The following is a 15566-nucleotide window of genomic DNA, read 5'->3' as shown; positions in this document are numbered from 1 at the left end:
TGCTATCCAAGGGACTGGACAAGAGGGACAGTAAATTAATATCAGTGCCGATGTTGATGCCAATATTGGTGTTGGTGTTGGTGATGTTGACAGTTTGTTGCTTGTTGCGTGGTGTTCGTTGTTCGCCGCAAAAAAAGCAAGATAAATAAAATAAAATAAAATAATGGCAGCAGCTTTGCTTTGTGTCGTGAGTAACAAAAATACAAAAAATTATATGAATACAAAGTGAGGCGTAGCGAAAATAAACGACAAATGCTGGCTGGCTGGTAGGATAGGACAGCACGTAATGTTAAATATTGTTTGTAGAAAAATTAGTATTTTCAAAGACAAAAAGTGACCTTTATTGGGGGTTTTTTCCTCTCTCAGATACACATGCGTGTTGGTAAATCTTGGCGATGGCTGTTAGCAACAGGGCTTTAGACGCAACCAGCATCACTCTTGTTTGTGTGCGTGTGTGGGGGCACTTCCTAATAAAGAATGTTTTTCTTAGCAAATCGAAGAATAGTGCGGGCCAAAATTCACAAGCTACATTTTCAGGCCCAAGAAAATTATTTGAAATTAGAGCACAATACATGCGACAGCAGCTCAACAATGTACACCCGGCTGCTATTTTCACGCGCAGTGGTGTGCTGACAATAGCTGAGGCCGTTGCTTGCGTGCCTCCAGCGTTGCATTTTGCATTGTTCAGCTGGCTGCGACCAATGTGCCAAAGCGCTGGAACACATGTTTACATATTCTTTAATTTTGCTTTGACTGCTTTCCTGGCTTTAATCAGCCAGATTATGTTTTCTTTATTTTTCTTTTGCCTTCTGCTTGCTGGCTGGCACCCACATGCGCGCTGCCGCAGCAGCCCCCAAAGCCCGGGGTGTGGATTACTAACACAGCGGCGACCGCAGCATTTTGCATCGGCAGCCTTTGCTGACTTGCTGACAAGCGATGCTCCGGTCGCCAGTTCCCTCCCCCCACTTTATAAAGCGCGGGCTGCACGGCCAACCACTGGCTGAAAGCAGAATAATATCACTGGATTAACATACTTGATCGTAAAATTTTCTTTTTTATCCTCTTTTTACTTTCGTTTTTCTTTCGCTTTGCACCCACTCTGTCTTCTCACCTCCCCAACTCTTTCTGTACTTTGCAACGCCAGCAGTGCCCTTTCTGCTTCTTCAACCTCTTCTTTTTTAAACTCTTTTTTTGCTCATTCCAACCCTTGACCATCATTTCTTTTAGTCAGCATTCCAAGCAAGACAACTAGCATAAAAACAATGGCAGTCCGCGCGCAGTTCGAGAACAACAACGAAATTGGAGTATTTTCCAAACTCACAAACTCCTACTGCCTGGTGGCTATCGGCGGATCGGAGAACTTTTACAGCGTGTTTGAGAGCGAGCTGAACGATGTCATCCCAGTTGTCCACACATCCATCGCTGGAACCCGCATTATTGGCCGTCTGACTGCCGGAAACCGCCGCGGTCTCCTGGTGCCCAACTCAACAACAGATCAAGAGCTGCAGCACCTGAGAAACTCGCTGCCCGAAAGCGTGGCCATCCAGCGCATTGAGGAGCGCCTGAGCGCCCTAGGCAACGTCATTGCTTGCAACGACTACGTTGCCCTGGTTCACCCTGACCTTGACCGCGAGACCGAGGAGATCATTGCTGACGTGCTCGGCGTCGAAGTTTTCCGCCAGACAATTGCTGACAACGTTCTCGTTGGCTCCTACTGCTCCATCTCCAACCAGGGCGGTCTGGTTCACCCGCGGACAAGCCTGCAGGATCAGGACGAGCTGTCCAGCTTGCTGCAGGTGCCTCTTGTCGCCGGTACCGTCAACCGTGGTTCGGACGTCATTGGCTCGGCCTTGTTGTCAACGATTGGACTGCCTTTGCTGGCATGGACACCACCTCCACTGAGCTCAGCGTTGTCGAGAGCATCTTCAAGCTCCAGGACTCGCAGCCTTCCGCCATTGTCAATGAGATGCGTGATTCGCTCATTGACAACTACAGCTAAAAAAAGGCAACTCACTTCTACATCATTCAAAAGATATAATAAACGTACATTATCCACTTGTCATTTTGAGCGTTTTTTTTTGCCGTTATATTTGTGTGCCGATGTGCCGGCCTTGTGGGAATTCTGTGCTCAAATTGTAACTGCTCAACAACTGGCGGGCGTCGAGTGTGCCGTGAGAGACACTGTTGGTGTGTGCGTGGGAATGCTGTTTGCGAGATTTTGGGCGCAATAAGTGCCTTTTTATATATTGGCCTCTCACCCCATCCCTTCTCCCCCTTCCCCCACATTTCCGATCGCAGAATCAATATGAACACAGGCGCCATATGACTTGCGGAAAACGTCGGTAGTAATTTCCTCACACCCACGCAACAATCCATTTCTAAAAGAGTGCTCGCCGCTCGGGCCTGGGCTACCGAGTCAGCACTGAAAAAGAAAAGAAAAGAAAACATCACAATGATCGATAATAAACATGCCTCAATGTGCTCAAACATCTGCGCTTGGCCACTAATCATGCACAACACGCTCTGCAGCGCTTGCCCCGAGATGGGGTCGCAACGTCGTTGAAAGCAGCATTGGGTGGGTTTTTTATTTCCTCTAGTGGAGTGCATTGACAGGCGCCCATAGGGCACGCCTATCTAATTCAAATCTATGGGTGTATCTTGGAGCACGACCGGCCTTCTTTACAAGCACGTAAAAGCATTACAGCCGGTGATGTTTTAATGTTTTAAAGATGACATCGCACCCAGCTCCAATCTCTTTTTTTCTTAAAGATGATGAAAGATGCTCTGGACACATCTGGCGAGCGGTGAATCACATGGGCAACAATAAACAAGGAGACGCAACTGAAGCAATAAAAAATACACAAATGTTCTTCAAGGGCCTTGCTCCGCAAAGTGAGAAAATACATATTATATCCCGCCCGCAGCCAGGCTCGGCAATATAAAAAAGTCCCCGTATTAGTCAATAAATATAAATATGTTCACACAAGGCAATATCTATTCAAAGCTTAGGCTAGAATATTTTTGCAGTTTATTTCTTTTCCCCTATTTTTGGATTCTGTATTTTTCTGTATTTCGGCCAGTGCAACTTTTTTATATTGCTCTTGCTACTTTTTTTTTGGCTATTTTTGCTTTTATCGTTTATTTCTCCAAAGCGTCTTATTCAAAGCACTCGATCGGCTGAGGTACATTTGCGACTATTCCTTGTTGCTGCGTCCGCCACTGTTACCCAAACAAAGTACACTTTGTTTTGGCATTTACACCTTGCTGTTTGTTCACGCCAAACAAAGAGAAATTTGGAGATGAACAGAGCTACACCGTGTATGTTTGCTTGTCGATCAAATACACGCTGTATTGTAACCAATTATAGTCGCAGTTAATCTCAAAATGTCACCTCATTTACATTTTTTGGCTATTGACACGTACTTGATATGACAATAGGGATTTTCATTGATTGATAGCGTATACAATATCGGAACACGATCATAACGCGACTTTTGACGATCGGCTCACATCTGGTTAGTATACATGCTGTTCTTAGAACCTTGGCATTTGTCTTCTCATTTCGTCTGTTTCTATTGCTCTAAACATAGCATGCTCTCTCGCTCCTTTGGCGCTTTTGCGTATCTTTGCAAACAGCAGCTCATCCTGCCTTCATCTTTTGATGAACTCAACCACCGATGCTTGCAAATAATGCCACTTTGACACATTTGAGAGCAGCAGCAATAGCATAATAGTGGACCACATCACCAATTCCAGATGCTGGCAATATTTGATTTTTTATATTTCACTCTAACGTGTGCAATACGCGGATCACACACGCTTTCCACCACGCTCCATCTCATCAAAACACTATTATTTTCCCCCGCACACACACACACCACACAACTTTATCTATTTATTTATTCTCCTTTTCGTTTCCCTGTCGCACACTGAATATATTGCCCGGCACGTGGGGAAAAACAATTTCCAGCCCGTGTGCTTTTTTTACTCTAGATTCGCCACTCGCCATTCGCTCTACACAAATGTCCCTTTTATCTTAGTTTGCGTGTGTCCCCAGTTTGCGCTCAGCATGAAAATATACGCAGTAGAGTTTCCTACTGCTTCCAACGTTTTTGTTTTCAGAGCTCACACACGCTGCTGCTTGCATGCATCTACAGCTATTCAAGCGCAGTTACAATAACAATGAGTCGCTGTATATGGTAAACAATTGGTGCTCGTTGTTTGCACACACTTGTTTGTGCTTTTTAGTATGTGCAGTTTTGCAGTTGTCAACTGCAAAACAAACCCTGAAATTACACTTGCCACTGCTCAAACAGACACAATCAATTAATTTATATTTTGTTGGCATGGTGCTTCTGGATTCAATAGTTGTGTATGCACAATTCTAACACTGAAACTAAATGGGCAAGCATAACAATGACGATGGCAATGCATTCCGTCATTTGTCCATTTAGTTTATGCTTAAGTGAAAGCAACAAAGGTTTTTTGATTGTTTTTCACGCTGTCTGATTACCTGTTTACTGCGTTTTTCTTAGCTGCGCGCTCTTGAGTGATTCTGCCTCCCCCCTATTATATTACATTTGGCATTATGAAGCTGCTAGAGCTGAACTGCTCAAACTTTTGAACAATTCTGATTTATTTGGTATCGCTGCTGCTGCAATTGCGACTATTGTACTTAGCGCCTCAGTCGCATTGAAAAATTGCTTCTGAATTTTGACCTTTGTTTTCCTGTTCCAGCCTGGGACATTTGCATCCCTTCACATTGGTATTTTCCTGGAAATGGACATGCCTGAGAAAAACCCTATTATTGGTGCTTATATCAACCTTGTCGCCTCGCTTGAATAATATCGACATACTTGGCGCATTTCACACGCTATTAATTTGCGACTGTTTCCTATTCTGAAATTCCCGGCGCTCAGGTAGACTCCAAAATATGCTGATTATTTCACATTATAAGCGAGATGCATATGCTCGCTCACAATTACACGCTAATATATCAATAAAACATTTTTGTTCTTTTTATTTCGTCTACCCGAACTTGTTAGATTGCTTTGTTGTTTTTCCCCCTATTGTTCTGACTGCCACTACACCTGAATGTCTTCCCTTTGAATGGTGCTGGCATATAGTTCTTAGCTCTGGCCCACTGCTATTTTTTAAAACTCAACTCCGAATGACATCTGCTCTCGCATCGATATTGTTTTTTATCAAGCTGGGACCAGACCGCCTGTTCGTTTATACAAACCGCAATTCAATTAGCTTCGCTAAATAACTACACTTGTTTGTTTTATTGATTCTTGGATTACTATCCATCTTTTTGTATCTTGAGTCTCGCAGTTGCAACATAAAATGATCACCACGCTACGCCTCCCCACCTTCCCTCTCTCAGTTACATTATATTTTGCTTCGCGATAGTAATTTTCTTGTCACCAAGTGCGAGGTATTTAAAAGGCGCGCATACCAATACACTTTTTTGTCCCCCTCCTGCTACTGCACTGATTTATTCGCTTCGAGTAGTGTGTTTGTAATAAATCCCCCAGTACCCCTTTTCCATTTTCTTTTATCAGTCTGGCCCGCGGCACTTGCTTTTTTGGCATCCACCTTCAAGAACCGTATCATCTTCCTAGTCCGCACTCCCCTCCCCTCCCCTCTCTTCTATCCGAATACTTACGCTCTATTTTATTCCTGTTCCCGGTTCATATTTTCTTTGTCATTTGTCACCAATCCTTTTTCTTTCATTTAATTTTTGCTCATCCTACATTTCGTCTTTCATATTCCCAACATTTGGCCATACATATAAAAAATCATTTTTTAACCATCGCCATTTTATCATAAACAGTGCTTGTTATTCCTTCCAAACCTTGTCACCACTCTAATATTTAATTTTACCAAAATTTTTATTTACTATTTTTAAACATAATTAACAGCCTTCCTACCAATGTGTGCGCAGACCGAGAACAACCATGCCCAACACATGCAGCAGCAACAGCAGCGACCGCTGCACCTCAACATGTCCACCCCGCTCAGTGGACAGACGCTGGAGGTCATTCAGAGCGAGATCACTAAGGACATGATTGCAATTATAGCCGCCCAGGCGAAGAGTGTAATTCCGTGCACACCGCCGCCTACAATTACCAGTAGCGACCGCGGGCCGCTAGCAAATTCTTTGGGCTCCGAGCAGATATCTAATCGCATTGGCTCGAGCGATCGGCTCCCATCCCCGCCATCACACCCGGAGGCGGCACGCTCTCGTCCGTTCCGGCGCTCGACATGTTCATCACAAACCTTGTTTTACGCTCGCGCGTGCAGGCTGGCACGCTCATTTGCACGTTGGTCTACTTGCAGCGGTTGCAGAAGCGGCTACCAAAGGAGGCAAGAGGTAAGCGCACATTTCAATGATTAAACAACAATATTGGATGAATTAAAATCCCGCACAATATCGCCGCGTTATGCTGCGTCTCAATTGTTTTTTCTCCTAATCATTGTGGTGCATGGGAATATAATACCGAACATTCAATTGTTTTGTATGTCTGATATTGCATGGTTGCCAGCGCTTGGGTGCTAAACTTTTAACAAGCAGGATTGCAAAAGACTGACAATGATGGACTGCTACTGTTTGATTGTCATTGTGGCGTGTTTCATTCCCCATTTATGCGTATTTTATGCTATTGCTTTTGTGCCCTCTACTGCGAGTTTTGTTCTGGAACTTGCCCCATTGTGCTGTATCTTGTTGCTTTCAGAATTATAACTTTTAGTGTATTGTGTTCAAACCAGCTTGTTTATTTGCACTTATTATACTAACACACTTGTTTGCAATACCTTTTTGATATTTGAATGTGCTACATGCGTTTTTTAGGGATGGAGTGCACGTGTCACCGCATTTTTCTAGCCACTCTCATTGTTGCTGGGTAAGTTGTCAACCTTAAAGCAAACGCGCTGCATTATTGTGTGCGCCTCAATTCAATGTGCCGATGATGGAGCCACAACTAATGATCATTTCCATTATGCAACATTTTGCCAACATCCCTGTTTGTTTTTTCACCCAATGTTTTAGAAAATATCTTAACGACGCCTCCCCGAAAAACAAGTACTGGGCACGGTACTCAACAGTGTTTACAGTTGCGGAGGTCAATCTGATGGAGAAGCAGCTACTATTTTTGCTGGATTTTGACCTGCGCATCGACAACGATGATCTGAACAAAGCTGCAACAGTGTTTGTCACTGGTGCCTCACAATCGGGCATCCCACTGACACCGACGACTCCGCCATTTGGTTCGTCCAAGCTACAAGCTGCGATTTTGGAGCCCGTGGCCAGCTCACTGCAGCAACAGCATCAGAAGCAGCCGGCACACACCCATCCCGAGCCAGTGGCCAAGATGTACCCGTCTACGCTAAGACTCGGTGGCCACCAGAGCGGACAACCAATAGCGCTTACTTCAGATGCTGCATCTCTTGCAGTTGCCCAGGGAATCGACAATGTAAGAAACATGGCAACATCGGCTTATCCACAAACACACGCTCGCACGCGCTCTACCGCTTCGTTTGAAGTTGAATACAGAGACGTGCGGCGCAGCTCGCAATGACCATTACATGCAATAACCACCACAGACACAACCACCACCAACATCAAAATTTTATCACATCCACACTAATCCACAATCAACCACGTCCACACACAACGCGCACGTATCCCGCCTATATTTGACTTTTCTCTTTCTTAAATGTCTAGAGCGCTGACCAAAGGTCGATAAAGTCAGATAGTGTTTATTCGGTGCGCTACCACGGCCTGTCCAAGCGCCAGCTACCCTATGACAAGACACCGACCACTCGCACCTTGGCTGCAATCGGTCAAGATCACGTCAAACAGAGATCTGTGTCTGAATACCACGACGTTCGGCCAAAGACTGCCGCTGGGCCCTTACAGCACATCTCTGCCAACGACAAGACGCAGCTGAGGCCATCGCCCAAGAAGCGCGCTGTTTCTCGCGGGTACCTCGAAAATGTGCCGCAGCCATCACCCGTCTACTACTGCGGCGCGGGGCGCAACTTGGTTCCACAGCCTCTACAACCTCTGCTAGCACCGCCTGCTTCTTGCAACCGCTAGAGCAGGCGTGCATTAGTTACGCGTCGTCACGGTACCAACAGCAGCGCTATGATCCGATGGCATCCCGCTCAACCAACAGCAGCACCAAAGCGCGTGGCCACCCTCGCTCTGCCGCCTCCATCCCGTCGCTCCGCACGACTCTTTCTGTTCACAGCTCGAACGCTTCCTCGCCCACAAACAGCCATGGCCATCTTATGGCAGATATGTCCAAGAGCAAGCACACGTTGCGGCACCAGACAACACTGCCTGACCTCAGTTCGCTGGGTAATTCTGCACCCAGTCAAGGAATGACATCCTCCTTTTCGCGTCTGCGCGGTGAGCACTATTTGCCTGCATTGCCAGCACCGGCACGCCTTGCCAGCGGCTCGTACACCTCTGACAGCTCACCTGTCAATACCCTTGTCTATGACTACTCGCCAGCAACCAATGCGCCCTCTACTGGCTATACCCGGAGGCAAGTTGCGCGCATCCCTTCCACGCAACTACAGCCAGTCAACGCTTTGCGGGACGTGCACAGCACACTTCCAGTGTCAGCACTCTCGGCGCTATCTGTTACACCAGAGTTTTCTGGGTCTAACACTGACGACAGCACTCTCATTCACAGCCGCCACACGCAGAAGCAGCATCACCGCCAATCAGTCTCCCAGGAGCACTATGAACACAGTTCGTCTGCACATTTAAACAGCTCCATCGGTGGCGGTGGCGGCTGGCAGCTGAAAACAAAGATTCTCCAGCCGTTGAGCACTTGGTTTCGTTCGACGCGCCAGCAACAGTACAGTGGCCACCAGGCCGCTGTTGAGCTTGAAGATGAGCACGACCAGAAGTTATCAGCGTACGCTCGTGATACACGAGTGCATCGCAGTAATAATGGGCAGCCCCGCGACTCCCGCTTGGATGTTGTCAACATTTCGCCCATATACCTGGATCCGCCAGTGTCCTCATCTGCCATGCTGTAAGCCTGTATGTGTGCAAATGCACACTACTCATTGCTTGTGGCTCGACTATTTTACAATTATGTCTCCCAAGGCATTTTCAAGGCCCTCATAATTTTACATGGAGCGGATTTTTTTACTATCTTAATTCTTGTTTTATTTTGTTTCATTTTTGTCTTTCCATTGTTAACATAATTTTTCACACCCGTTTTTCATTGCACATTGGAGGTTGCGTGCACCCATGGCGTTAAACTTATTGACTACACGACTAGTATGCGAACATGTTATTTTTTGATTTTTTTGTAAATACTTTGACCCTAGTAACTCGTTCATGTGGCGCTGGCGCCCCTTGAGATCCGCATAATTGATTTGCCATATTTTACTGGTCACAAACATCGTCAATGCGGCACATATTGGTGGTGTAGTACTCAGAGTGTAGTGGGTATACTAAATAAATTAGAATGAGTTAAAAATCCAATGTGTAACTGAAAGAGGCAGCGCCGTGTGGGCGGCGCTGTAAAGATCTTGAAATTTGATTGAGCCAGTATTATCCGAATGGACATTGCGGCTGTAAAGACAGTCTTGATGACCTTAGTGCTTGAAGATAGGAATAGTGGCCTAGAATGTGGCTTGGACGCCACAGCTGACGTCCATAATTTATTTGATTGACTGTCGATGATCCGCCACCAATAAACTTTGAAACTCCCCACTTGCTCATCAGTGCCTGTCCAATTGCAGACATGTTTTTTGCTGCTTGTTAAAAAGGCAATAATAGTGAATGATCGGCCGGCTGGCATATGGTTGCTCGAAAATAAACATTTAGGCACCCACTCATCCACTCAATCAATAACACGATCACTCATTCACTCACGTCTTGCAAGTGGCTGACCCTGCGAAACTCAATGTGACAAAATGGCCCTCCTAAACACTCAGCGCACAATGCTAGGCACAGTATTGTCTTGAGGCCAGTAGCATGTCTTTTTCATCCTTACTGTCTTGGCACAGGTCCGGTATTGCATTCAGCTTAAATAAATGGCGTCGCTGCGCAGCCGTTATTTAATATGTCTGAAATACATACACTTTTCTCACTCTTTCCAACTTTTATTTTGAAATTAAACGCTTCATTTTTTAAAGTTTTATTTTTCAAATCAAAACGATGAATACCGACCAACTCGCCTTTAATTGCCCTCCCTCACATGCATCGCCCAAGGACCTCTGCAAGTTTTTGTGCCTTCAATGCGCGGCCCCACCAAGAGCGCCTTCAAGTCCATCATGGCAAACCCAATGCTCACCATGATCAACATGGCTGGCGGCATGCCCAATCCAAACACATTCCCAATCCTGCAGCTGCAAGCCAGAGTCAAAGCTCCCGGCGCAAATCCTCCCAGCCAGAGGATACGCTGACAATTGAAAATAAATGGCGCAACAAAACGACTGAGTGCCTGGATGAGCTTTTACAATATAGTGGCGGCTGCGGTCTGGAAAGCTACTGCAACTTTTTGTACAATCACACACAGCGCACACACAGCCCACAGTATACAGATTGGGGCGTCATTGCGTCGTGTGGGAACACTGACGCAATCGACAAGCGCTTTCGCTTTTCTGCCAGCCCGGTGATTCAGTTCTGGTAGGACGCTGGACATTTCCCGGGACATTGAGCAAACTAGCCATAGCCAGAGTAAACCCAGTGCCTGTTGCTTTAGATGAGGAAGGCATGGTCCCTGCGGACCTTGACAGGGTCTGCTCCGGGTGGGGTGGTGCTACCCCATTGCGTGTGCTGTACGTGATTCCCACTGGCCAGAACCCCACGGGCACCACAATGTCTCTTGTGCGCCGTAAGAGTATCTACGCTGTGGCTCAAAAGCACAATCTGGTAATCATAGAAGATGACCCGTACTATTTTCTGCAGCTCCCAAAATTCACGTCCAGCCAAGGATGCGATATTGTTACTGACAGGACATGCGGACAGCAGCAAGCTCTTTTTTCGTCGCTGCTGTCTTTGGATACTGATGGCCGTGTCATTCGCCTTGATTCATTTAGCAAAATACTGGCGCCCAACCTGCGCTGTGGCTGGGTCACCGCACCACGGTACATTTTGGACAAGATTCAGATCCTCAACGAGACCACCACGCTCCAGCCATCAGGCCTTTCGCAGGGCTTAGTGTCAAAACTGCTAAACGACACTTGGGGAATGGATGGTTGGGATGCTCATATTTGCGAGCTGCGCGCTATTTATACTGCGCGTCGCAACCACTTCGTCCGCATGGCGGAAAAACACTTATCGGGGCTGGTCGAGTACACTGTTCCTTTGGCAGGCATGTTCATGTGGATGAGAGTGAACTTTGGCGCGGCATCGGCCGACCCAACCGCAATGACACGCCTACTGCACAAAATGAACGAGTGTGGCATTATGATGGCACCCGGAATGCCGTTTAGCAGCACGGCTACCTTGCCCTCGGACCATTACCTACGGGCTGCATTCGGGTTGGTCGATACCGACATGTTTGAGCCGGCTCTGTTGCGCTTGGCACATGCGATTAGCACCATCAGTGGGCAGCCAGCGTCTGTCGATTATGAAGCTGCTACCAACGACGCAAGCTGTAGCAGCAGCAAAAATGAAATTAGAGCCTATGTGGCCAACAATACAGATAAAGTGCAGCTCATCGCCCCGATCGGATTCAACAACGTGGCAGTCGTCAACAGCCACAGCTAATATAAAACCAAACACATATATTGAGGCTTGGTGCATTCATTCACGACGTTGTTCATGGAATAAATACGAGGGGTTAACCCGATATATGCCAGATATCAGTCAGCGCGGTTACCAACTAAAAGTTATCTGTTACCAATAATACAATCAATCAATCAATCATCATTTCAGTATAACCAATACACAGTAGCAAAAATGCGGGTTAACCCGAGATTCGGACCAAGCCCTAGTCTTCTCACAGGACACAAAAAAAAGTTCGCTTGCACTCTTTCAATCCTTAAAAATACTTAATTGTGTGTATTGTGATACGATGAAATTGCAAAAAAAGCCACCTGACGCTTATATAAATATATTTTTGTGACTAGCACATTCTGTACTCAATGCGGTCCTCAGCAGAGTCCTCCTTGCCGGTCATCTTGTAGTCGATGATGATGTCCAGGTCGCGAGGGTTCTCGGCATTAGGAGCGCACTCAATGGTGCCCTTGATAACGTCGCCCTTGCACACGGTCATAGTATCCTTCGTGTAGAACACGGTCTGCTTCCAATGTGTGTACTTTGCAAAGGGACCAGTGCTGAATGTGACGGGCTTGTGGCAGGCGCGGAACTCAATGTCGAACCAGGAGATGAAGGCGTGAACGTAGTCGTCGCGCTCAACAGTGATCTCAAAGGGAACGTTAAAGGTCAAGTCCTCCTTCTTGACGGTCAGAATGTCAATGGTCTTGAACACGCACTGGGACGAGTTCACAAAACGGGGCTCGACGGTGTCAACCAGGGGCTCCTTCATGGCAGCGTCCCGGATGCAGGACATCTTGAATCCGTAGACGTCGCTCCAGAAGTTGAGCTTCTCCTCCTTGTAGTCGCCGTCCTCAATTGTCGAAATGACCATGGTCGCTGTGTCGGGGAAGATCATGCCGCCGGGCTGCAGGTACTTGTCGCGGGCGAGGAGAACAGTGTCCAGCATGCTCTCGTAGAGCAAAAAGTAGCCCATCCACTCCGAGATAATGATGTCGACCTTGCTATAGGGAAGAATGACCTCCTCCATCTTGCCCTTAAGCAGGGTAATCTTGTCGGAAAGACCGTTCTCCTCAACAATCAGCTTAGCCTTGTCAATGATGTTGGACATGTCGACACCAATAACGTGCTTGGCTCCGGCCTTGGCGGCGAACATGCTGAGGATACCGGTTCCGCAGCCAACGTCGAGCACAACCTTGCCCTGGAAGATGTGCTTATTCTTGATGATGGAGTCGCGGTAGGACATGGTGCGGACCTCGTCCTTGAGCATCTCTTCGTGAATGCCAAAGTGGGCGTACGAGTCAAAGTAGTAGTCCTTGCTGGTCATACCGGCCTTACCAGCGTTGGCAGCAGCGTTGCTTTCTGTGGCCATTATTGAGAAACGAGAGAGTAAAAATAAAAAACAGACAGGAATACAAGAGAAGCAAGCAAGAAGAAAATTTTCCATCCGTCTGAATAAAAGAATAAGACAGCAGCAACAGCCCAAGCAACAAGGCGAAAAAAATTGTGTTTGTGTACCACTCGGGCAGTTTTTTTTCTTTTCACCAGTCTCACTGCCGACGTTGAGTTTTTTTTTGATCGTGCAATCGGCGGCATAGAGCGAAAAATCGCATCATACGCAGGCAAAACTTTCGTTAAATTACGTGCACGTGTGTGTCTTGATTTGCAAGATTTGATTAAATATAATTAAATTTGGTGATCAAAGTGAGTATTGATCACGTGATTGTGCGTGTGAACACGTCGCTGTCCTATGGGCGTGTGTGCTGTTGTTGTTGCTACTGTTGCTGTTGCTGCTGGATCCGGCTTGGTTCTTCTGTTATTCGCCATTTGCATTGTCACTTTCGCAGCCAAAAATTATAAAATACAGTCGCTCTAAGTCTAGCTGGCTAGTGCACACACACACGCGCCACTTTGAGGCACACGCAAAGCCACATATACATACCGACACCAAACCGACCAGCGATGGACAGAGAAACATGGCTGCTATGGATGCTGGCTGACTCGCAGCTGCCCACCGGCGGGTTTGTAGCCTCGGCAGGATTGGAGGCAGCAGTTCAGGGTGGGCTGGTGCGCGAGAGCGCAGCCGAGGACAACATCGATTCGTTTGTGGGATTCATCAGTGACAGCGCACACAACCAGGCGCGGTTTGCGCTGCCCATCTGCTCACGGGTCCACGACCTGGCAGCATTGCACCTGATGCCGCTGGCAAAAGCAGGCGACGGCAGCAGTGGTAATGGCAGCGATGACGAGGTGGTCGCCACCAAGGTTCTGGAGGACATCGTGCGGATCGACGGATACCACCACGCGATGCTGGCATCAAACCAGGTGGCAATGCGTGCATCGATTGCGCAGGGCGGAGGGCTGCTGAGCGTGTTCAACCGCGGCTACGCGCTGTCTGCCTTTATGGGCGCCGGCATGGCCAGACGTGCGTGGGGATTGCGCGGCAGCTGCAGCGGCTGGCGCGGCTGGGCGAGGTGCGTGCGCACTGGGCAACGGTGTTTGGGTTTGTGTGCGTTGCGCTGGGCATCAGCTGCGCGCACATGCACAGTTATTCATGTTCCAGTTTGTGCGCCAGGTATTCTCTGCAGCCATCCGCCTAAACCTGGTGGGGCCGCTGCGCGCGCAGATGCTGTCCTGCGACATGCAGCGTCTGGTCAGCTCGCTGTTGGACCACCACGCCCACCGCCGCGTTGAGCTTGACTCAATCGAGGACCTGTTTGGAGAGTCGGCCGTGTACACTGAGCCCGTACTTGAGCTGTACCAGGGCATGCACGACCGCCTGTACTCGCGCATTTTCAACAGCTAGCAATCGTATGTGTATATTTTTAAACTTGACTAAACTGAAACTAATGCTTGCCCAATGGCCTCTATATAAACTGCTTCCTGAGCCTAGTACGCTGAGCCTAGTACGGCAGCAGGCGATCGAGATGCCGCCTCTGGAACTCGGTGCACACCACCGGCGCGTGCTTGCCGCGCCGCGCATCTGGGCTGAGCCTGCGGTTCAAGTGCCGCATGCCAGCTTGGCGCCGCTGGTAGAGGCCCTTTGCGATCGCCTTCCACCGCTTGGCGTGCCCTTGTGCGTCTTCAGCTTGGCCATACCGCGCACTGCCTGCGCCTGGGGCCCGCTGAGAATCGACTGGGAAAAGGCCGCCATAGTCAGCCGCTGCGAGGCTGTCTGCAGAGTGTTGAATATGCCGCCAAACATTTTATTGAAATATACTGAATTTGGTCCAATCAAGCTCAAGAGATAGAAATTTAAAATGCCCAGCTGAGGCAAGAAGGGAAAGCACACGCGCTGCTGTTTCTTAACCAAAAAGCGTGTGTAATCTCTGCCGCTCTGAAAAATTAGGATCAGTTATACTTAAAATTAAAATTAAGCGCTCCTTTTGTGGTGGGAAAAAAGTTGGTGCTGGCATTTTAAGGCGGCGGTCTCGTAATTTCAAGCATAAACAGGGTGGGTCAATGTTCCTACCCGCCTTCGCCTTTTAGTCATGCTTGTGTGAGTTTTTTATTTCTATTTTTTATCTTACTTTACTTTAAAATCAACGCCCTCTCAAATGAGCGACATAAACCCCAACAGCGCACATATCACGCTCGTGAAGAACCTGGCGGCGCCTCCCGCCAACTCTACCGCCGCCGCGGGCCTGCTGAAGATACTCGTTGCCGCCCAGGCCACCGGTACTACCGTCCAGTGGACCGAAATTGACGCTGCTGCTGAGGCTACGCAAGCCACGCCAAAGTCCAAGCAGCCGTTCTGGGTTGTTCTGGGCGACTCGACGACAAGACTTTACGACGCCAACGCCACGGTGCG

The 15566-nt window shown here is 47.9% G+C and overlaps 7 protein-coding genes across 7 annotated transcripts; 5 read left to right on the top strand and 2 right to left on the bottom strand.

The window, feature by feature from the left end:
- Positions 1-1009: 1009 nt before the first annotated feature.
- On the top strand, positions 1010-2062 carry BX661DRAFT_177733 (Eif6; the record flags this gene model as incomplete). The annotated part of the gene is made up of 1 exon (XM_051534713.1): positions 1010-2062. A coding segment is annotated over exon 1 (737 nt), but the record flags the coding sequence as incomplete, so codon positions are not given.
- A 4184-nt stretch (positions 2063-6246) lies between these two features.
- On the top strand, positions 6247-7181 carry BX661DRAFT_135426 (cyclin PHO80-like protein; the record flags this gene model as incomplete). Its single annotated transcript, XM_051532654.1, has 3 exons — positions 6247-6376; positions 6854-6905; positions 7052-7181. Coding segments are annotated over 3 exons (312 nt in total), but the record flags the coding sequence as incomplete, so codon positions are not given.
- A 643-nt stretch (positions 7182-7824) lies between these two features.
- BX661DRAFT_66505 (uncharacterized protein) lies at positions 7825-9241 on the top strand. The gene has a single exon (XM_051539385.1). The coding sequence runs from the start codon at positions 8158-8160 to the stop codon at positions 9055-9057; it is 900 nt and encodes a 299-aa protein (XP_051394276.1). The 5' UTR covers positions 7825-8157; the 3' UTR covers positions 9058-9241.
- A 532-nt stretch (positions 9242-9773) lies between these two features.
- Positions 9774-11967, top strand: BX661DRAFT_177725 (pyridoxal phosphate-dependent transferase). The gene is made up of 5 exons (XM_051534712.1): positions 9774-10254; positions 10290-10392; positions 10473-10534; positions 10562-10596; positions 10623-11967. Exons 1-5 carry the CDS (start codon positions 10190-10192, stop codon positions 11744-11746), a joined length of 1389 nt encoding a protein of 462 aa, XP_051394275.1. The 5' UTR covers positions 9774-10189; the 3' UTR covers positions 11747-11967.
- Positions 11968-12025: 58 nt separating this feature from the next.
- Positions 12026-13270, bottom strand: BX661DRAFT_177724 (S-adenosyl-L-methionine-dependent methyltransferase). The gene has a single exon (XM_051534711.1). It carries the CDS (start codon positions 13125-13127, stop codon positions 12105-12107), a length of 1023 nt encoding a protein of 340 aa, XP_051394274.1. The 5' UTR covers positions 13128-13270; the 3' UTR covers positions 12026-12104.
- Positions 13271-13717: 447 nt separating this feature from the next.
- BX661DRAFT_222680 (uncharacterized protein) lies at positions 13718-15036 on the top strand (the record flags this gene model as incomplete). The annotated part of the gene is made up of 2 exons (XM_051538868.1): positions 13718-14233; positions 14286-15036. 2 exons carry the CDS (start codon positions 13718-13720, stop codon positions 14559-14561), a joined length of 792 nt encoding a protein of 263 aa, XP_051394272.1. The 3' UTR covers positions 14562-15036.
- On the bottom strand, positions 14659-15036 carry BX661DRAFT_222679 (uncharacterized protein; the record flags this gene model as incomplete). The annotated part of the gene is made up of 2 exons (XM_051538867.1): positions 14855-15036; positions 14659-14828 (listed from the first exon to the last, which is right to left on the bottom strand). Exons 1-2 carry the CDS (start codon positions 14958-14960, stop codon positions 14659-14661), a joined length of 276 nt encoding a protein of 91 aa, XP_051394273.1. The 5' UTR covers positions 14961-15036.
- Positions 15037-15566: the final 530 nt, after the last annotated feature.

The sequence above is a fragment of the Kickxella alabastrina genome (genome assembly GCF_025024165.1).
Source record: "Kickxella alabastrina strain RSA 675 chromosome Unknown BX661scaffold_3, whole genome shotgun sequence".
In the NCBI taxonomy this organism is placed as follows: Eukaryota; Fungi; Kickxellomycota; class Kickxellomycetes; order Kickxellales; family Kickxellaceae; genus Kickxella; species Kickxella alabastrina.
The sequence above is the reverse complement of the archived record's forward strand: the minus strand, read 5'-3'. Positions and strand labels throughout refer to the sequence as shown.